This window comes from Saccoglossus kowalevskii, chromosome 18 (genome assembly GCF_978046115.1).
Source record: "Saccoglossus kowalevskii chromosome 18, keSacKowa6.1, whole genome shotgun sequence".
Lineage (NCBI taxonomy): Eukaryota > Metazoa > Hemichordata > Enteropneusta > Harrimaniidae > Saccoglossus > Saccoglossus kowalevskii.
This window is the reverse complement of record NC_140658.1, coordinates 26,306,002-26,330,165: the sequence shown is the minus strand read 5'-3', so window position 1 is coordinate 26,330,165 and position 24,164 is coordinate 26,306,002. Positions and strand designations below refer to the sequence as shown.

Below are 24,164 nucleotides of genomic sequence, written 5' to 3'. Positions count from 1 at the left end.
TCACCTATATAACCTTCTCACATTGGTAAATTGTATACAATATAAGGAAATATGAGCATTTGGTAGAAAAACATAAAAATAAATATTTTCAGTTCTATTTCCATGACAACTATTTTATGAACATGGATGGCACCAGTACATGTATGCTACCAATTTCTAAACTTTCAGCCAATTTGAGGTTCAACTTTTAGATGAAATCATTTTCTCAATTTCTGACAACAGATTTTATGATGTTATACATGTCATACCCATAATCCTTTACTTGAAAATCAAGATGGCTGACTACATAATACTGATGAAAAGTTGAATATCCAGAGAATGAAAAGTGTAAACTGTAAATTGCATTCTCCTACATTTGCGGAGCTTTTTCTTTAGAGGTCTTTATGTTGTTTGGATTGATGTTTCCTTTAACGCTATCTAAACAAATATTTGTAATCAACCCCCCAGAACACTGATACTATAGCGCTTGATGTGGTAAAGTGAGCATTCCTGTTAGAATGGAAATTTACACTTAATTTCAACAATGCACAATACTACCTATTATTTTGAAACTATATAGAGATGATGGCCGAGATTGCTGTTCTTGTTCTTCCTTTTATTGTGGTTGTATGTATGTTTGATATCGCTTGCCAACACAGAGTGCATATCAGTGACACTACTACTGGCGTTTGGCTTTGCAGGCACTACCTATCTATCTTACACCCGCGTATTCAGCTTGAACAGACACTTTGCTGTGCCTCAATGCTCCTGTTGTATATACAGAATGGCTTTGCGATGAAATAGAAATTATATTACATCTTTTTGACAAATATCATTATCATGACTATGGTGATAATAGTGCTTCCATGGCTTGTTGTTTATGTAAAGCGTACATGTTACCACATGGTAATGTTAATAATATATCCAATTAATTAGGATTGTACAAAATGGACACTTTTTATTACTACTTATACTAAAATATATTTGGATATTTAGAGTACTAACGAATTCCAACTTATGGTTCGGTTAGACTTAAAATACACCATGAATATTCACTTTTGAGATTTTTGGTATGTGTTGGTTCTTGGATATTTCAGCTTCATCGTCTTGTACTTCATTTAGTAATTCGAACTTCCCAGATTGTGTCAAATCGGAGTTTCTTGATTTCAATATCGAAACCGTCTTGGTTATTTGCTGGGGTCGCTTAGGTACGTGCTCTGCAACTTGCAGCGCATGAAACTAAACATGTTAGGTAATCAAATTCACGAGAAGTTGACAATCCCTAATACTGCTAAATCGCAAGTTGTGGACTTTATCAGGATTCCCGTATGAAGTTACACATCATTCTAACAAGGACAAATAATGATTACTGTTGTGCAATATTTCATTTATTAAAATATGTACACATTACATCTAATTAGGGTGGGTATTGCCAAGCAAGTTTATAAAATTATAAACAAATATTTTCGTAAATAACACTGACCGCGAAATATGCCCTTGAGAAGTATTACTGATGAATACTTTATATTGCAATTTCTTTCAATTTGAATTAGTTGTATTGCAATGCATTAGTAATAATAATAATAATAATAATAATTATTATTATTATTACATCTTTAGAAATACAGTATTTCTATTAGTACAGTAGCAATAAAAGTATAATAAATAAGTATAAATAACGTAAATATATACATTCCTTTATTTCATTGTTAAGACTGAGTTATACAGTTTGTTACGTACTACAATTTATCTATATTGGAAAACGTTTATGGGGATTATTAATTTCAATAAACAATATTCAACTATCCTCTGCAACACCAATAAGATCATGGTAATATTTATTGGTCTTTGAAACTAGAGGCATTATCAGAGCATGGGTCTTACTTTGGAACTCCTGCTAGGATGGTATTCCCAGAATAGTGCCAGTTGTTAAAGAAATATAAAACTGTAATACTCAACAAGAATGAAAGGACCAGTTACTGAGACAAAGCCCTACTCCACACGAAACCCGCGAAAGCCACTCACCGCGAAGCTACTAGTTGCATAGTAACAACAGACATAGAACATTACACCACCTTAATACACGGAACTATGAGATAAAATATCTTATAATAATAAATAACAATTGAATTTGTTCCTGGGATAAGGGGCGCGGAATGTAAATTTATTATTTTGTGTATACTAGAATAAAACGGACTAATAATTCAAAATTATGTACGTATTGGAGGCCATGGCGTGTTTTAAAATGATGTGTGCATTTAAAAAACGGCGTTTTAAAGGTGTGTGTTTTAAAACGACTTGTGTGTTTAAAAATGATTGATGTGTGTATCTCTTGTGCATTAAATGTATGTGCAATAAAAAAATGATGTGTGTATTTTAAACAACGTGTATATTAAAATGACGTGTGTATTTTAAAATTATTTGTATGTTTGAAAAATGACGTGTGTGTATTAAAAATGATGTGTGTATTAAAATGACGTGTGTTTATAAACGACGTGTGTGTTTAAAAATGACGTGTTTGTTTTAAAAATTATGTGTATAATAAAATGACGTGTGTGTTTAAAAATGACATGTGTGTTTTTTTAAATGACGCGTGTTTTAAAAACGACGTGTTTGTCTTAAATGGTGTGTATAATAAAATGACGTATGTGTGTTTAAAATGACATGTGTATTTTAAAATATTGTGTGTTTAAAAATGACGTGTTTTTTTTAAATGACGTGTTTTAAAAACGACGTGTGTTTTAAATGGTGTGTATAATAAAATGACGTATGTGTGTTTAAAATGACATGTGTATTTTAAAATATTGTGTGTTTAAAAATAACATGTGTTTTTTAAAAATGACGTGTTTTAAAAACGATGTGTGTTTTAAATGGTGTGTATAATAAAATGACGTATGTGTGTTTAAAATGACATGTGTATTTTAAAATATTGTGTGTTTAAAAATGACGTGTGTGTTTTTAAAAATGACGTGTGTGAGGTCGAATGAAAATTTCGTGTGTGTAAAAAGAAAAAAAATGCGTGCATTAACCTATTTACGCCTGTAGGAGGCGCTATTTTTGAATGATTTTTTTTTCGTGTGTGTGCAAAAAACGCGTGCATTGACCTTTTTACGCCTGTGGGGGGCTAACTTTGAATGATTTGTGTGTGTGTGTGTGTGTTAAAAAAAATAGCGTGCATTAACCTATTCACGCCTGTGGAGGCGTCGTCTCAAGTGGTAGCCCATAAAACACACACGTCATTTTTTTAAATACACACACATTATTTTAAAATACACACGTCATTTTAATACACACATTTTTTAAATACACATAATTTTTAAAAACACACACGCTATTTAAAATACACACACCATTTTGTTAATGCACATACATACACACATCAATCATTTTTAAACACACATGACGTTTTAAAACACATTAAAACACACAGTCACGTCGTTTTTAAAATGCACACATCATTTAAAAAACACACACACCACGGCCTCCAATACATACGTAATTTTGAATTCTTAGTACGTTTTATTCTAGAATACACAAAATAATAAATTTACATTCCGCGCCTAGTACGGGGGGAAGGCCGAATGTTTTAAATAGTTCGCTGCATTGCTAGATAGAGTAGAGGCTGATTCATTCAATGAATAAATCCTTCGAAGATTCAATTTTGCTTTTCTTAAGAAATTAGAAGATTTGTGCTCTTGAAGTGACTTCCAATTTTTACTGTATTTTTTCAGATTTATCATTTATTTGATTATGTTTTTAGTTGTTAGTTATGTTTGGGCCATCCTTGTTTGTTGTTTTTGATATTATTTCTTCAAAGAAAATATTGTTCGTCTAAGGATGGGATGCACATCTTTTAACCAAATATTTTAGGTGAACTTATATTCAGAAAGCTGGATATAGCAGGCTATCGATCAACACACACGTTTGTTGATTCATAAAGTGGATTTTTGGCTAAAACAGCATTCTAGATCGAAAACCAGGATAAATCAGTAAAAAACAGAAGAAAGGAATAGTTTGTATTTTTCATTGTATTAAACCAAAAAATTGGATTGAAGAAACATGATGTTTCAGTGTTCTGTTCAAGATATAAATATGCATGATAAAAGCATAATACATGTAGTATTAATGTGTACTTTCCAAACAATTACGAACATTCTTAAATGAACACCATGGCCACCTTGAATGTAACAGTAAACAAAAAGCTGTAAACAATGGAGATATAATGGTCATCACTGCTTATAATCTTGAATCACAGTAAATACCTGGGCAATGCATGGGCGAATTTCATATGCATGATGGGTTCGTTTGCTTCTCTGCAGTTAGTTGACTATTTGTAAAAATGATGGCAATGTCCCAAATTGTATGTTGTTTTGGTAAATCTGTGAACGATTTGTACAGATGAGGTCGCTTTGTGGGGGGCTCATAGCTACAGACTGGGGCTCATGTGATTAATGTGCACTAATGCCATTTGATGATGATCCATGGTTCCGGTTTATTTACATCCATCATCACATTCCACTATCATATCCACAACCGTCGCTCTATGCAATACTATGATCACAAACCTTTCAATGACGTGGTTTAGAGTGGGGATGAGTGGCTACTTTTTTCTGACCACATTGGGTTTCAGAGAATCAGTAAGAACTTCTTCGGGATGTTCCTTATAATAATTGTTTGTGTTTGGCAAAGGCAATAAAGTGTTCATAAACTATAGCTTTAATGACAAAACTTCTTGAATTTCAGATTTAACTGGAAATGTTAACTTAAGTAACTCGCTATACCAAATATATGCTTCGTTTTACACGATATTAACCAATGGATTGAGCGTGCATTAGTCTCGCTCATTTTAAAATTGCAATCATCAAAGTAATTGTTCATTGGTGAGGAATCCATTGTTTGTGTTAATTAACAAAGTTACTAGAGATTCATACAATAACATTCATTCATAGTAGATGTGAGTGTGTTTTTATAAAAATATAAAGTTACTCAACTGGCACAAACAGTTTTCACTGGTTTGTTTAATATGCACAAGGCTTGCAATAGTTAACAAAACGTTGAATGCAACAGTCAATACTGGGGATAGACATGGGTATCTCGGAAAGGCAACAGTCAATACCAGGGGTAGACAGGGGTATTCCGGGAAGGCAACAGTCAATACTAGGGATAGACAGGGGTAGACAGGGGTATTCCGGGACGGCAACAGTCAATACTAGGGATAAACAGGGGTATTCCGGGAAGGCAACAGTCAATAATAGTGGTAGACAGGGGTATCCTGGCAAAGCAACAGTTAATTGTAGGAGTGGTATGAGTAGACATAACGCCATCAGTGTCTTCTTTGATGAACGTTTTTGGTCGTCGCAACCTAATTCAGTCACACGACTGTATTATTAGCTTGTAACTCTCGCATTGCTGCTTGCATCTATATATTCTTTGGCATTCGTCTCAACTGTTGGCTGCCCAAATTACATGACAACATATTTATGTATGTCATCGTTCATTACCATTTTCCAGGGATAGAATAAATGCCATGTCAAACAGAGCCCATACAGCTGCAGATTATTGGACAGTTGATCACATGACTAAATAAATTATGACGTAGCGGCTATTTCCATATATTTACACCTTCCACTGTACGTACCTCATCGCATGGTATTCAACTATAATAAAACATCAAAATAGAGAGTAATTTGAGGAGCTGGCATTTAAAATTAAAAGAATCAATGACACAAAACAACCGACAAAGTTAGAAACTGAAATAACTCCTTTGTTGATGTGAATGTGTGTTTTCATTCCCTAAATGCGCGTTTTCTTCTGTACAAATCCTAAACTTGCAGGACAGATGTGCTTGAACGGTTATTGGCCTCAAATGCTTTCCACGATCGGCGGAGCCTGGTTTGGACCGGGTTCGTTTAGCAAAATAAATTGCGTGTATGATATGCAGGGGCATTTGGATATAGCATTTACACATATGTATTCATTGTCCGTCGCCATGCACAGAAATATTACCCTTGGAACAACCAGCAAGCTCATCTGGCAAGCTCATCTGGCAGTTGGATGAGGGGTTAAGGTTGAGTTTACTGAAATCAGCAGCATTATGTTAAAATATGTCGAATGACGAGTCGTCTCCCCTGGGTTAATATGATTTACTTTAGCAACCAACAGTACATACTGTAAGAATAAGATGAAAATAATACAGAAAAATCTATAAAGGTGTATGAAAATACATATTTGCTTACATTTGGTATATCATTTAATTCAGACATGCAATGGACCTTTATTTGTTTAGTTGAGTGTAATTTATAGAATTTAGTAGCCAGGCTACCATATTCTGCATGAACACCCAAGAAATCTTGATTGTGAATTTCTTATAAACAATTCCTTAACTTTTGAACTTCTGAAACGTCGACTGTATTACCACAAAAAAGGACTATGTGCAAGTATTTATTTATAGGTAGAATTTAGTAGAATTTATTTATAGGTCATATAATTCTTCTAAAGCAATTGACCAACATCGTTGGATGCTTAATTGTTCTAACACGCGCTACGAATTGATACTGGTCAGGAAATTCAGGTACCGCACATTCATACACTCATTCTAGTTAGTCCTGGACTTTCAGTTGTTATACGATGCTTGTTAACTGTGTAAAGGCCGCGTTTTGCATTTACCTATTGCAGGGGCGGACGACATTGCCAGATTCGAGTAACCATTCAAGCTTATTTTTGTTATACCTACAAACTGCGTGCATTCTTATCTCTATTTATATATGCACATAATTTTATTTAACTATAGTGATGTCTGTCAGTCTAAATTATTCCTGTGTTACATTAATTGTATAAGTTTAGGAACCCAACCACGTGGTGGTAGCGCATATTCATTATTGTTGTGTGTTTGGGTTAATATTTGACCCGACTTTGTAACATCGTGTCACACGACAAACATTGCATGTCGTGGTTTGAATGATGAACATGCAGAGAAAAGGTGAGGCTGGGTTGTTATTTTACAAAAAATAAATTAGAAACCCTTCATAAACATTCCTTCCACCACATAAACTCATTTCAGCAGTTGACTCCTGCGTTGTGGTATGTCCCTAGCAACCATGTGGTTCAACAGCATGTTTGCGACAAGCCGAGTATATTAATAAGCTTTATTCTCAATATGTATTTTGTCCTTAATAACAGAGAGTATGGACAACAGAAAAATGGTATGGTTTGGTACGCTACTATTTGTAATTGTTGTATGTACATGGATGTCCAATTTCGAGGTGGGTGAGTTGCTGCAACATTTATATATGTATCCGTATAGAGATATTTATACATTTGCATTCCCAGACTCTCAATTCTGTTAGATTTCATGTTGAGAAAGAAAGTCAATATCATAAAATACTACAAATAAGGGAAAATACAAACATTTTCGTTATCAATGTTGTTGATATCCATTAGATATGTATTTCATGATAAACATAGCCATGATAAAAAAAATTTCATGAATTTATTGCCATATACATATATATATATACATGTATATATATATGAAGAAATTTAAGGGAGTTGGATCAAAATCAAACCAACTCCGCGGAGCTCCGAGGAGCTGCTTTGTCCTTCGGGGAGCTTCGCGGAGCAGATTTGATTTTGCTCTGCGCAATATGCAAATTTATGCAAGAATATTTATGAGCTGACAATTCAGTGCGGCGCCTCCTTTTCGCGAGCGGACTGGAACAAATTGAAAACCCATTGTTTAACTACAAAAGACCATTAATTGCTGTATAAAAATCAAGAAAAAATAAATAGAAAAAATTATGAACGTTTGTACATTTTTAAGGACATCGTAGTATAAAGGTTTCTGCTGATTTGTCGGCGTTGCGTAAATAGCGATTTCGCAAAATTGCTGGCCGTAAACATTTGCCGTGTCACATTGTTTTACCGCTGTAAACACCGGACGACTTGCGTCATAGTTAACCCTGTTTTTAATGTAAACAATTATTTCCCAATAATAAACAAGCTTTTAGTATTGTGGATCACTCTGAAATAAAAACGCGTGCTTCGCCGACAAAACGAAACTACGAGACCATGCAAAATCAGGTTCAGAATACATGTGAGCGATTTTCTCTATTAAAACCACGTAATAATACTGTCTCGATGAACGCATTTGCGTACATTTCACAAAATTACAGGCAGTAAATATTTGTTGTGGCACGTTTCATTGTTGACGTACAACTTCGGAATATGCTCTGATTTCAAAATAAAAACGAACTTGAGTGGATCGCATAAATGGGTGGACAAGATGGCTGACTTCCGCCCATGGCCAGTGCTCCCCTGTCAATAAACATCACAGGATGTGCCATAGAGAATGCATTGCATAAACATATATTTGAGTTTATATTGTTCATTTGTTCACGTTTGTGTGCTTTGTAATAGACAGGTGACGTTCCAAGTTTTCGATATGTTATAGATGTTTTAATTAAAACTCCACCATTAAATGCCCAACTTGCCGTAAAACCTGATGATAAATCCCCCACTGGCCCAGTATATTACCAATGGACGATGTGTATTTGTGTGCCAAACTCACATTTTTAAAAATAGGAAAATGTCGTAACGCAGGCGACTCTTCAAGTCTATTCGTTCTTGATAATTTCTGGTTCAATGAACATGGCGGCGCATTTGTAGACGCAGTATTCGCAGCCCAAATTAGCGTTGGAATTCTTGCATTTTTTTACATAGATGTACGATCCAGTTGTAAGCAAATATAATTGTTTTATGTCCATGTTATTCCATGGGAAACCACCCCATTTTTGAACGCGAACTACTATCGCCATACTGCTTTTGGTGTTAAAGGTCAGACCACAAAATCAACATGGCCGTGTTTCCTCTTTATAAAAGAGGAGTTTCATCACAACATCTGTCCGGGAGTTGTGTATTGTTCCACGTCAGTCTCCACTTTTGTCTTGTACCGCGTTAGACAAACGTAATTTGCATACCAACCGCCTTCGACGACAACAATGATATTCACACGATTAGTCTGTCCACAGATTTTTGTATTAAGAATGTAATGGGATAGACAGGAAATCCCTATTTGACCAGATTCTATTGTCCATTTCTGGCAATGAACTGAAGTAAAAACTCACACTTTGACGACAAAGAGGAACTATGCGTACCTTGCTAAATGTAGTTCAGTTCAAATACCTGTCAGCGACTTTCTCTAAGTAATAATACTGTTTCCCTGACCACATTTGTCGATTTCAGAACATTGCCGGCTGTACAAGTTCATTATACATACACATATAAAAGAACAGACAACTAGATTAAGAAAATGTTTGCATTGATAAGTTTGTTTATGTGACCAAAATTAATGCAATGTAGCGATTGATATCAGTAATGTTTCACTGACAGCAAGTTCAATAATTCTCAATATTTCCTTCATATTAGACTTTTTACACACTTCAGCAGACTATCAAACATTAACCGGAATAATAACATGTAGATTAACAGTCTTTATTATTCATAACATTGTAACTACGAAGCTTTGGTAAAACGCAGTTTCCAAAGTAAAATACCATTACGCCCGCATTCTACAAATATTCACAGCTATAATTATACTAACAATGAGATTATATAACGCCGTAATTCATAACATAGATATCATGACTAATATGCAACAGTTTATTTTTCTGGAGATATCAGTCAAACCACCGAAGTCTAACTGCGTGAATATAATTAAGACGCTTTCGTTGACTTGGACGCACTGGCACTAAAAACAAATTGGAATTCCCTAACAGGACAGGAATTTCGGTTCCCTGAAGTTTGAATCAATTTCTATTAATTGTTCAAACACAGTCGTTTGGCAGTTACATTTTCTAGTTGAACATGCGAGTCCTCCTCCCACATACGTACAATTAATGGAATAACAAACAATTTATACCGAGGGGGAAATAATGTATAACAAATTCATCATAACAATAATGGTAAACTAATTTGTAAATAATTTGTAAATACTATTCATACCTGTTCAATTTAAAAGAGTAGGGTACAATGACCCCCCAAATTGTTTTCGACATTCACACATAAACCATGTCACCATGAATGTAGTATAAAGCATAGTGCAGTATAAGTTGTGACGAATATTTGCTCAAAATGTCTGTGTCTAGCCCCTCAGATGACACTCGAATCGCTTTACCAATACAGCCTTGAAATATCGATTTGATTATATTCTATGCTGGCAAGAGAAACTACGTTCACATTCAGCGCTGGTTATGTGAATACAGACAGTTACAAGTAACTTGTTGGATCTTGTTCTGTATTTATATGGTTGGGTTGCCAACAGCATAAAGAAACCCCCCAAAAATAACACTTCAGAGAGGAATCTGTCGCTATCATTTTTACACTAAAACTCTTTTCAGCAAAAAGTGGTGTAACCTGGTAACATTTAGATATGTTCCCTGTAATCATGGAATAGTTTAGTTGGATATTTATAATTTTGTTGCCATTAGCAACAAATAAAATAACAAAAAATGAATAGATTTTAGATGAAAATAATATCATTTATATTTAAACTGCCTTCAATATTTTGTTAAATGTAACTTGTATAGTACCTTGCTGGTACTCGCCATCTCTACAGATATTTACATAGACTGTCGACAGTTCTTGTGCCTAATAAAGAGTAACTTATTTTCAAACGCCGTAGGCGTGTTAACGAAATGCATTTCAAGCGAGGGACGTAAGGCCCGAGAGACTGTTATATTATGTAAACGCCCTCATGCGGCATTACGTGGAAATTGCCCAGTGACGTTCCTGTTGAGACTTGTCACTCAAATTACTACTACTTCCTGTTTATTGGTGATCCGTTTCGCTCATGATTGGTTGATCGGTGTATGACGTAGTTTGAGTGACAAGTCTCAGCAGGAACGTCACCGGGCAATTTCCACGTAATGCCGCATGAGGGCGTTTACATGCTTTAACAGTCTCTCGGGCCATGGAAAGTACTAACGTTAGTTTCTTGCTGGCAGCGAACGTAATAATGGAGCGTTGTCTCAGCAGCAGGACGAATGATTGACCTTGTTTTACCACGTGATGTTTACGATATGCTACGACCACGGCCCTGACTCGAATTGACCAATATCTGTCGGTGCCTGGTTCTGCTTAAATCAAAACAATTATGAAAAATGACGTGTCAATGACTTCATGGCATGCGTAGAACCCCTTTTTTCACTAGATTCAACATTATACTGACGAGGAAGTACAGTTAGGATATGTTTCCCAGTCTTTAGTTGTTGTATATACTTTTCCGAAAACTGCATCCTTAGAATTACACACAAAATGAAATCTAGCAGTCTGATTGCACGTTTTCAATGACACATTGCCATCCATGGTGTTACCTGCATAAAATAACATTCCTATGAGGTTTCGGAAAAGTAGCAGACTGATATTGACTTGGAAGCATATTCAAGTGCCGGCATTTTAATGTTAAAGTGCACCAAAAACAAACAAATTCTGCTATTCCAGAAACGGGTCTCTGTCGTTCATTGACGCATTTATTCAAACCTGATGCTTATATTGAAAATAATAAGTGGGAAATCTTGAACAGTCACATTCGAACTGTAAATATACTTTATACATCGTGCTTTACATGTGGTACCTGCATTTATTTAACTATCGAATGCAAGATGGCTGAATGGCGACAATTTTAGTCCATGTATGTATGAGCGTTTTGGTTTTGGCATTTATTTAAGGCCCTGGAATGATGGAACACTGTTGAAAAAAAAATGTCATATGAGATTTCAACTATAGCAACACACAGTTGAACACCAATACACTGTAGCCTCGTTATAACGAACTCTTTGGGAGACATACAAATAGATTGTTATAGTGAAATGTTCACTATATTGAAGCACATAATACATTGGGTTTGTTGTAAGCGGGAGACATGTTATGTGTTCATTATATCAGGAAATTCATTATAAAGGTGTTCATTATATTGAGGTTACAGTGTACAAGGATTATATAAACAGGTTTAAATTAATATATCAAGTATAGCCAAGTATGAGTCTCTGTATATATTTATGTCAATTTCTTGATATAGTGACATTGCCATGACGCTTAGAATTGGTTAATGTGATTGGTTAGAACGTTATTACTTGCAAATTAAGGAGTGCTAGACAGGCGTGATGACATTAGGCATAATGTGCATTAAGATATATGAATATGGTTTATGCATGCAAATCGGGATGATAAATATAGGTGTGAAGATGACACAAATACTATTTCACATACTGACGCAGACAATCGAATACAATTGTCATGTCAGATAGGGGCGACACATTAAATTGAATTGTGTCGGTATTGTCTAACAATTGGGTTCTTAATAAATTATATTATACCAGTATATTGATGGTGTTAATCGTAGATTTGATTAGTCAGTGGGATTGGTTGGTGTATTGGCTGATAATGCATTGAATGATCGTCGTCCGCCACACAAACCTAAACGAACGCCGGAACGCAGTGTTTGCTGGTAAAGCATGTATTGTCCCTCCCTGTTGTGACTATATAGATTTCGAACCTCCAACAAAGAAAACACGATTTGTAAGTTTAACTGGTGACCATCAACTAGATGAGATTGAGGGGTTGAAGGACGAAAAAATGCACACAAAAAATCACGATTCACAGTTACAAGTAGCATAATGAGTCAGAAATCCGGTTTATTTCATAAGTGTACTTACAATGGGCCAATTACAGTCAAAATTGTACAAAAACCGGAATGAAAACGTGGAAAATTCGTTGTTTCATTGATCCAAAGTGTACACGACCATGTACTGCAAATTATGTTGACGTATTCAGTAAAATGTCTTTTGTTATGCTATTTTTTGTTGTTGACGCTATCCTATTCACTGTGGATACGTTTCGTTCTCACGCCAAATAAAAAAGTTTGTATTTAATTTGAATTGTGTTGCGTGTGTATTTTTTGTCTGTATTCAGTGTACAACTACATACAGTTTTTTGTAAATATTCATGTTCAGGGGCCATAATCATGATCTTGTAGTAGATGCAAATAAACTCTTTTTAGTCCCCGTTCGGACGCAGTCCGAAAACGGGGACTTATGTTTTGACCTCCGTGTGTCCGTGCGTGCGTGCGTCCGGACCTGTATCTTAGAAATGCCTGGACCAATCACACTCAAACTTCACACATACATCATACATGATATTATACATATGCACGTCAATTTGTTTCACGATCTGATTCAAGATGGCCGAATAGCGGCCATTTTTGTGCTAAAAATCATCAAAATCAAGCATTTCTCGGCTGTTTACTGATAGATTTTGTTCCAACTTGGTATATACATTAGACATTATAGGACCTTGATGCACATAATTTTGTTTCACGGTCTGATTCAAGATGGCCAAATGGCAGCCATTTTTGTGCTAAAGAATTCTAAAAATCAACCATTTCTCGGCTGTTTACAAATGGATTTTGTTCAAACTTGGTATATACATTAGACATTATGGGACCTTGATGCATATAATTTTGTTTTTCAGATAAGATTCAAAATGGCCGACTGGCGGTCATTTTGTTTTAATGAATGGGCTTCTAGACCCATATCTCCGACTTGTTTTGACTGATAATATTTTCAAATTTTAAATATTCATTATACATCATGTCATAGATAAACAGATATATTGGTTTGACGTTCCTATTCCAAATGTTGGTCATTTTTGTGCTAAAAAATCATCAAATATCAAGCATTTATGGGTGGATTTCGTTCAAACTTGGTACATACATTAGACATTATGGGTTCCTGATGCTCGTCATTTTATTTTTCAGATTGGATTCAAAATGGCTGACTGGCAGCCATTTTGTTTTAATGATTGGGCTTCTAGAGTCAAATCTCTTAAATGCTTTGACTTATTATATTTAAATTTTATATATTCATTATACATCGTTATATATATACATGTATTCAAAATGGCTGATTTTGAATGCTGTTCCAGAGCAATATCTCTCAATATGGTCAAGTACTTGTTTGACGATCAGATACAAATTTCAATCATTTTTGGAACGTGAAGTTTATACTCGCCAAAATGTCTGGGTTCCGCAGCTGCATTGGTTGGTCCTCGATCTGTTTCAGTCGCATGACAAATATGTCAATCCAAAACAAATCAAGCACCAATGACTAGAATGTATTAATGTTATTTTATGAGTATAATGTTGCAGTACTTGAAACATTTCTTTCTGATTTTAGTTATCGTTTTACTTTTATCAATATTTTTATATATTTCTTGGTTATTTTGTTACTTGGAACTTTACAAGTTCAAGAACACAGAACAAGTGACATTATAATGACCATGAGGCATGCAAGTAGTGATGTCAAGTGTCAAAAAGAGGAGCAAACCCATTCCTAAGTTGAGACTTATTTTTGGAAACAATGGCTACATTGCTTATAATACTACTAAATAAGAAACAATGTCCTTATAGTTTACTTGTAACTTAAGTTCATACATCCAAATCCTTTAGTCTGTATCAACAACAAATGTTATGAATCCTCTATTTTGAAGTGGGCAACAACCAAGTATGGTTGGTAATCACTGTGACCATATAACATATGTTCAGGATAGATGTAATTGTGTATAGCTTGGCCAAACTTTGTGATATCCATGGTAGTTTTAATTCGAAAATAAATGCAGGGAATGTAGAAATATCCCTTGACTTATTTTATGCAAAAATGTGCACTGCAATGACGTACGTTTGGATACCGCGTAAGACAGATACTACTTTGCCGGTGCTGTAGTGTCATCCCCTCACTAAAGGGCCTTCACAATGAACCCGGCCACGAGTTTACAATCCTCTGTGCACTAAAACAGCAGCTTGTAAACTGACAAGGACAGAAAGATACATCACACATTATATATCCACTGCATCATTTCTTTACCAAGTTATCACAGCAGCTCTGCCACTGCCGACAGATTGATAGAGTGAAATACTATTTCATTTAATGACTGTCACAGCAATATACATGTTTTATATATAACAGCCTTGCTATCGACTACTGTTTATTGCGCAATGTATTATATGTAGAGTTGATTGTTACAATTAGGGTTAATATAAGATTGATCGTTATTACATTTACGCTTGGTATTACAATTGATCAATATTAGGATGAATATTAAATTTAGGGGTGATACACATACAACAAGTGCAAAATGTCTCAGAATACTTTAACTTTATTAACACGAGTGAGCTCTGTATACGGATCTATCATAATCACATTCATAATTCTCATTATAGGACTTCAATCAAGACATGCCGGCCTTCCATAGAGTAGAAGATACGAGCTTTTATAAACTAATTCAATCATCGCGAAGAAACCAAAGTTACAACAACAGTTGGAACGTACATGATGGACATAGAGGAAGCATGGGAAGAACTAGTGCTATCAGAACAGACGTAGTAATGCAAACTGACATTAATTATATTCACTTTGGCGATGTCATAACCGTTCGTGTCGTAGCACGTGATATCAACGGACGTCCACGGATTCTAGGAGGAGATTTATGGCGTGCATCCATTTATAACACCGCCAGACGATTTGCATCTATGGGTAAAGTGATTGACTATAACAACGGGACATATACTATAGACTTTTACGCTGGTAGTCCGGGAGTTGTTGATTTGGAGGTTGTGCTAGTTCTACAGAGAGAAGCGATAAAATATCAGAATGATGTGTTCAGACCAACAGAGAAACGAGCATCTTGGGAAGGAGTCTTTCGAAGCAGCAACATAACAGAAACATCTCGTTGTGTTCTAGTTAGAGACAGCACGTGGATGGATAAGTGCGAATTTCCACATTCAAAAGCTTTAGGAAAGACTATATTTGTATGTGATCTACCGGACTCATTGAGTTGCAATACTCTTACATCTATATCGAATTTAGCATCTGAGACGTATGCAGATATGATGAAAATGGATGGTAAAATAAAGAAATTGTTTAAAAAGTGAGTATCATGTCACTATGTATTCTGTCACATCAAGCAAGGACTTTATTCACAAATATCAAAATACACTTTGAAACACTAATGGATATATGTATTACATATTTGGTACTGGTGAATTGACACAATTATGATGGACACGTAATCAGTTAACTTAAATATGCAGATTACTTGTGAGCAACTCACATGATGTGATTGCTTTATAAGATACTGTATTTTAATCAATAGATTATGTACAATTATTGTACATTAGTTATTTTAGGGGCAATATCAGCTGCAGTGCTCGATTTGCTGTATGCAAACTATAATAATGCTTTCCTACAACTAGTAATGAATAATTAGACATTGGAAACAACTAGATTAGATTGCCTCGCCTCAGCAGAAAGAAACGATACCTACGAGAAATGGCGTGTAGTGAGCAACTTTTGATATGTAATTTCAGGTGTTATGTACTCATATATTTCAGGCCGAATGCAGCACAGGTGTTGACAAGCAATGTTACTCAGTTTATCATCCGGGGTATGTATTCAGATTTCACCATGTCATCAATGACAACTGCGCTAATGATGCTTCAAAAAATAAACACTTTATTTCGTTTTATCTAGCGTTTGTGACATCAACAGCCAACGAAATTTCCTGAATGTAATTCTGGGAAGAACATTTCTCCATCATATACAAGTTATGTGTATGACATTTCATTTGTGTTTGCATGTTGTTTGTTTTTCAAAGCCTGTAAAACACTTTGGTCTTACAATACAACCCCGCCATTCGGAAAATTATAATGAGTATTCCGTTGTGTTTGCATCTCTATTTATTTATTTTAACAAACATTACCTAGACGTCCACCAATGACGAGATATTAAGACACTCACATTAAGATAATCTTTTTTCACGGATAAATAAGGAAGGTGAACCTTCAAAAATAGATGTGGAAACATTTACTATAACGTCCCCTAATAATTCATCTGAACTGAAATGTACATAGTTTGTACCTCAATATATACATTAGTTTGTTGAATAACAATTTTGTAATAATGTTGCTGCTTTCAGGTAAAATATTGTTAAACGGAAATGATAACAACAACGTCCCCGAATGTGATGTCGATTTACCTGATCCTACAAGTGACGGATATTGGCTTGGTACAAGATGGCACTCTTTAGTATGCAACGCAAAACAATGGAATGATGTGGCAGAGGTACAGAATTGCCTTCGAGACAGACACGTGTTTTTACTAGGTGACTCTACTTCAGTTCAGTGGTTGAAAAAAGTGCTCGAAATTGCAGGATATCCACAACAAGTAAACGATAGCAATTGGCGCAAAACACTCGCACCGGTACCTGGTTCATACAATATTACAGTGAAGAATGCGTACGCATGTGATATGATGGACATACGAAACAATATCAATTTTACATTTCGACACCATGCTTTGTCTCGTCACAATGAGATCCCGATTCCGCGGTTTCCTTTCTTTGTTGACACTCTGGATAACATGGCCGCTCCAAAATGTAACTACGTAATCGCTATAGGTTTATGGGCACATTTTGACACTTGGACACTGGATAGCTTTGAGGAATTACTCGCAAATATTCGTTCAAGTATACAACGACTTAAAGCTAGATGTCCAAACACCGTAATAGCTATAAAAGGACCCCATGAAAGAAATATGATAGCTAATTACTGGATCTTGTATGACATGATTCGCATATTGAGGGATACCTTTAGGGGTGAAGGGGTGTTTTTTATTGATATTTGGGATTTAAATTTTTCATATTCAATAGCAAACAAATATAAAATGGACACACATATGCCAATGACAGTCATTAGAGAGGAAGTATACATATTTTTGTCTTATGTGTGCCGTCATACAAGATAGAATTGCGCACTGATTTGTGCCATAGATGCAAATTACGTAATCCCATGACTGTTACACGGTTTCTGCATGATACACATGATAAATAAATATGATACGACCATCTAACTGAATATTAATTTATTCCCTGACCTCTAACATAATGTGACCCTTAAATACAACTTGTTTTACAGGAAATTCAGATACAAAAATATTTAATTTGTAAATTGTAGAAAATAAGAAATAAAGGCAATGGATGTGGTTGCTCCAGGACATGAGGTTGCATACTGTGTAAATAGACTTCTTTCTCATTTCACATGCTATTTCTAAAATAAAAATAAATCTTTAATGTTTAGGAATTGAGTTAGATGGATGTGATTTGATCCCACTATGCTATGCCTGCACAATTTTAATTGGTTAATTGTGTAAAGTTAATTAGTAAAACTGTATATAGAACTTCTATTTTACGACAGTTTCTAATCATTATAAAATCGTCATTGATAAAATGTTCGCATTGTGATAGTACAAGAATAAAAAGTTATGTTAACCTTGAAATGAAACATATTGTTGATGTGTCAAATGTAAAAGATTTATGCTTGTAGCGGTCAGTAGCGATGTAGTGAGAAGTGAGTCAATCTTGTATACATCTCCATTGCAGAGTCTGGAATGCAACCGTCTTGAATGTGTTAACATACTAGTGGGCTAGGTTAAACTGTCTCCAGAGCAGACTATTGTCTTCGATGATATATCAAAGTACATGCTCAGTTGACACTGTCTAGAAGTTCATGTATTAAAATATGTTGCAGAATGATAACAAGTAATTCTTCCGACAGGAGTATAACAATGTTGTTCAGACCTATAGACAGTGATATTAATAACGATCTTTAATATAATTTTGAAATGATGTTAATAAATGTGTGATAATATTAAACTAATTTTATAATAATAAATGCATAATTACGGATCACATAATGCAGATTAATCCATAATTTGATTGCATGTCAATCATATTTTGCGTGGTATTGTCCAAGGTGGACTTTAAAACTCTTGTGACAAAGTTGTCACTATTTTAGTGTTTTTATTTGTTATATTGACTAAAGGTTTGTGTATGTAGGTTATGGTACTGTAATGTAATTTAATCGAATAAACGTGGGTTACATAATCAACTATACGGTGTCTAGTGAATGCTTGGCAACTAGTGCCCAGGTGTACATGAAGCTGGTCATGGTTAAATTAGCAGTGTGCTGGTATGCGCGTATAAATTGGGCGTTATATTAGTGGTTTGCACTTGCAGGTGTGTGTATGGTATATTATTAGTGCAGGTTGGATTCATGAATGGAATTGTTTTTTTATGTAAAGTAGGTTAATGTGCTAAGTAATTCTGCAGTGTGACGTGGGCAGTTGTACACCACTTGTCCAGGAGTAAGCATCTCCTGCAAATCTACTCGTGGCGAATAATTTTACTACCAACTGCCAAGGATTTCATGCTTTTCGTTTGTGTGAGTCTGTAGTAACTTCGCTATATTAGATCTACCAGATTTCATTATAATCCTTTTATTAGTTCATTCAACTGTAATGTGCTCGGTAGCCCAGTTGTATGCATTCATATATTGTCACGTTAGTTGTGTTGAAAACGGCAAGTACGAGTATTATGGAATGCAAACGTTTTTTGAACTTGATAGTCGTGTACGTTTATAGATGAAGAAGAGACATGTAACAAAAAAATGTAAACTGTTATTATTTTCTTTGTTAAAATTGTTTTCAATGAACGTGATTATGATGTTAATTCTATATTTCAAACTTTCAATTTGAAAGAAATGCAAGGGCTGGGAGGTTGGGGAGGTTTACGTTGTATGTTCGGTCTAACATGCCCTACACTAGGTAAACTGACTTGGAAACTCCCGATCTTGAAATTATGTAGATTTTGTTTACTCGTTCTAAATGAAATAGATGCTGGTGTTAATTGTTCTGATTCCTTACACTCCGTTGAAATTGAAAAAAACTTTTTGAAAGGCTTATTGATCTGTATATGTTGGGAGATTTTAACATTGATCTGTATATGTTGGGACATTTTAACATTGATCTGTATATGTTGGGAGATTTTAACATTGATCTGTATATGTTGGGAGATTTTAACATTGATCTGTGTCACACTTAACATGTACGTCTGTATTCAGAAAAGTTGGCTTACCGATTACTACTCTATACTTCGAATTCGAAAAATCAGTTTCAATTTCACATGTACATGGCAATGAGCTTGTGGGTTACTATTTTTAATTTGACTGAGTAACGTATTGAATGTGTTAGACAGCAAATTGATTATAGTAACAATTTGCGATTCTTGATAGTTTGGTCGACTATAGCCATGCACATAATATGTTCATCTAAACAAGAATACTAAGCGTAAACATCTTAGTAGCATGTTATTGGAAAATGTTACTCATGTAGTTGCCGCTTGGAAAATCTACAATAAAATCTACCAATTCTAAGAATTTGAAAAATCTATATTCTAACAGTATGAATCAATTCATTGATTTAAGAGTATTGGTTTTACAGTAATGTTTTAAATGCAGTTTTAAGTCTCTCAACACTGCGCAGGTCTTTCACTGTGTTCTCAATTTTATTTCAAAGTTGTGGAAATGAGAATAATATACTTTTCTGACAAAACGTTGTGCTCTCAGTTTAAATTTATTTTTATTTCTTGTGTCATATAAATGGCACTGTGAGTGCCTGGTAAATATATCATGGGAGACTGGGGGTAGCAAATCATTTACATATTTATACATGAAAGTAGCAAGTTCGTTTTTGTACATATCAAAGATATTGAGTACTTTGAATGTTTTGAAAAGAGTACGTGTATTAGTTCGATATGGACTGTTGCTGATGATACGAAGAGCTGTAGCAAATTATGAACAAACTCCAAGATTACTGGGGTCCAATATGTGTAATGTGACCCATGAACTTGTTCACTGCTACTAGAAGGTCAGCTGAGTGTCTCTCATCAATGCGTCCCTTGCCAACCAATGAAACAAATCAATATACACAAATATGACTAATTTATTCCAGTCCCAATATCGCATGACAAGTAACGATTGACTGCAAACAAACAAAAACAGTCAATAAGCAAATTGCTGTACATAACAATTCATACAGTAAAATACAGCATACAATAAACTACATGACTTGGGAAACAGCGCCCTCAAGCCGGTAAATTCATGCAGAGCAAATCTGACATAAACACAGAAAACACTGAATTAATAAAGCATTCAAGTGTAACATCAACGAGAATGAATAAATGTGCTGTAAATAGCCGATAGTTTAATCGATCATACACAATTATATGATGTAGTGTTCTCTGCCAAAGTTATTGCATCATAATCTATAGGCACTTGTATCGAGCAGCAGGGAAAGTTTCAGCACATATAAAACACAGCAAATTGCAAGAAATGTTATTCTCACCGTATTTATAGATTGACCCAGCAACCAACACAATTCTGAGACTTTCAACCAGTCAGGATTAGGAGTGCTCGATGGCAGTAAAGCAGACGACTTTCACAGAACTTCACACAAAACTTTCTCTGTCGGCCATCATTTTGGATGTCACTGACCTCTGACCTTCCCAAACCTGCCACTAGAGGCGCTGTTTACTTAAACTAGCAATTACATACATATGCATGTTGTATAATAAAGTACACTAACTATTTTTGTGGCGACTAGTCTCAATAACAATGAATAAATCTATATTTTGGCCATAACAAGAGCCTTTTTTGAACAAGATATAACCTGTTTAAGTAAACTTTCATGGTGGAACCCCATGCTAGAATTCCATAGCTCAGATATGATTAAAGTTGAATATAATGTAAACAAGGTGTACTCAGGTAGGAAGTGTTTAACTCTGTTAAGAACACCAAGGTTTGTTGAGCACACAGAGAGAATATAGTCAATGTTTTGCTTCCATGATAGGTTTTCATCTATACGGACACCAAGAAAGTTTGTATCATAAACCCGGACCAGTGGAGTTGAATCATGTTTTACATCAATATTAATATCTGAGTTAGTTTTAGTTTTTTTAATGTTCGCAGAAAATTTATTGGCTTTAAACCACTTGCTAAAATGAGCAATTTCCGCTTTTATTACCCTCTCAATCATCCCAGTATTTTCATATGAATAACATAGGCTTGTATCACAATGGCGGATCTAGGGGGTTCTTGGGTCCCGGAACACCCGTTGAGAAATTTATTCAATTTGTGTTTTGTATAATATAAAAAAATCAATAACTTAGTATAGCGATTTTAAAGTTTGGACTCCCCATACAAAAATTCTGCATCCGCCCATGTATCATTAGCATATATAAAAAAATCTAACTTTTTGAATGTATGATGAATATCATTAATGTATAGAATTAAAAGTAGAGGGTCCAAAATGGCCCCCTGTGGCCCCCCACATTTAATTGGCTTGGAAGAAGAATGTATGGAATCATAACACACGTATTGTTTTCTGTTTTTCAATTAATCTCTGAACCAGTCATTTACAACTCCTCTGAACCCATAATTCCTCAATCTATCCAATAATATATCGTGATTGATAGTGTCAAATGCTTTTGATAGGTCTATATATATATAACATTCACTGATTGAGTGTTTTGGTCGAAATCCAAACTGATACTTGTACAAAATATTATTTTCGTTATTAAATTTACATCTATAAAAAAAGAGACGCTCAAAATTGAGACGCATTTTTCAGACATTTTTTATTTGGATTGTTTCATAAATAGCATGTGTAAATTTCACAGGCACATGACACAAAATAAGTACATTTGACATGCACGGAAAGTTGAGACAATGACTATGTACTACTAAACAAGTCTACTAAATAAGATTCTTATACACTTTTATAGATTCCTACAGGAATTTTAGAAACTTTCAATAGTTTTTAAAGTCCACAGAACAGCATCCGTATTACTTTCAGAAATCAGAAAGTTTTAATTTTCACAACTTTTGAATATTTATTTGTACTTATAATAATTTTAACACCGTTTTTATACTAGTCGACCACTTTACAAAGTTACTTCTGGCCATTATATAGGCCATTATTTTTTTTAGTGGCCAGAATATTGACCAGTGCTGTCGTCTACTGCGATGGACAATTTATTTAATTTTTAATTTTTCTGACGTCTTCTTGACCATATTTTCTTGTAAGTTGCACAAAACATGGCCAGACATGTACCATCTAGATCGTCATTGCTCTGGCGATCTAAATGTGCCATTGATTGCCAGAATCCCTGTCCAGCAAGAATTATATTGTTTGTCAATAGATCACAAAAATGCAACTGCAAATTTTAATTTTTTTCTGCATAAAGAATTCATTTGAATGCAATTATTGCGTACTTTATTTGCAGTAACATTGACTACAGTATTATTACTGTAACTCGCACCTCAAATTGGTAAAGTGTGAGAAGCGCACACTTTTCAGTTTGGCAAGACTTCATGTTCTCATCAGTATTGGTGATAATTTGTTTCTGTAATGTAGATAAATTTTCTCGTAATTTGTTGTTGACTTTTGATAATTCTCACAACTTATCGGTAGGAATTTGGATTCTCGTCATTAAACTGTTTTATTTCAAACATCACCACCACGTCGAAAAATGTCAGTTATTGATGAGCTGCGAGAAAGTGTCAGTTTATCTTTCTTAGAGTGTTCGTAATTGAATGCTTTCGTACAGTTGGTTGACAGTTTGTTAACTTCAAGCGCATACCGTACCTCTTTAGAAGCATATCGGACGGCCAGTCGGCCATGCAGTTTTTAAATTTCAACCAATAGTGTAGACTTGGGTAATCACACATTGTCATAGTTCAGTAGTGGCTGCACCGGGGGAAGACGGGGCCGTCATCCACCCGAAAAAAAAAATTAGTGCAGCCGCCTCTGTAGTCGATCGCGAAACGATTCTAACTTCTAAGGTATCTTTATACAAGGTGGGCGAATAGTCTATCTTCTGTATGTGTCACAGTATTATTTTGAGATAAATCTCACAATCCAGATATATTTATTATTGTACAATCAGCCTACCCCCTTCTGGGGAAGCGTAAAATGTTGATGTCACAACACGTGCATGTGGTATTCGTATTATATATATATATATTTATTTATTTCTACATAGAATATGTAAAATACGTATGTAGTTAAGAAGCTTGTAGTCCTAACGTGGAGGGCGTGGTGCTTGGAACAATCAATTAAACGTTGAAATTCCGAATTGTACCACCTTAGGTGTGGGAACTAAATCAATTTAAAGTTACACAATTCTAGACTTTACGATCAAACGAGCACCCCTTACATAACGAGCACAACGTTTTGCACATC

General features: G+C 34.9%; 1 protein-coding gene and 1 long non-coding RNA gene across 4 annotated transcripts in view; one reads left to right on the top strand and one right to left on the bottom strand.

Annotated features, from left to right (window-relative positions):
- The window catches only part of LOC102802574 (NXPE family member 2-like), a 99,206-nt gene extending 78,732 nt beyond the window's left edge, over window positions 1-20,474 (top strand). For 2 of the 3 annotated variants that reach the window (XM_085493380.1, XM_085493379.1), the window contains exons 2-5: window positions 7,159-7,241; window positions 15,251-15,957; window positions 16,421-16,473; window positions 17,005-20,474. In XM_085493380.1, the coding sequence (XP_085349506.1) occupies window positions 7,164-7,241; window positions 15,251-15,957; window positions 16,421-16,473; window positions 17,005-17,831 (1,665 nt within the window). In that variant the 5' untranslated portion in view covers window positions 7,159-7,163 and the 3' untranslated portion in view covers window positions 17,832-20,474. The remainder of the gene's footprint in view (window positions 1-7,158; window positions 7,242-15,250; window positions 15,958-16,420; window positions 16,474-17,004) is intronic. The other variant, XM_085493381.1, reaches the window with a different exon arrangement.
- Window positions 20,475-20,476: 2 nt separating this feature from the next.
- On the bottom strand, window positions 20,477-21,397 carry LOC144364078 (uncharacterized). Its single transcript, XR_013422825.1, has 2 exons — window positions 21,267-21,397; window positions 20,477-20,903 (listed from the first exon to the last, which is right to left on the bottom strand). It is a non-coding gene; the product is annotated as an uncharacterized LOC144364078 (long non-coding RNA).
- Between the last annotated feature and the right edge of the window lie 2,767 nt (window positions 21,398-24,164).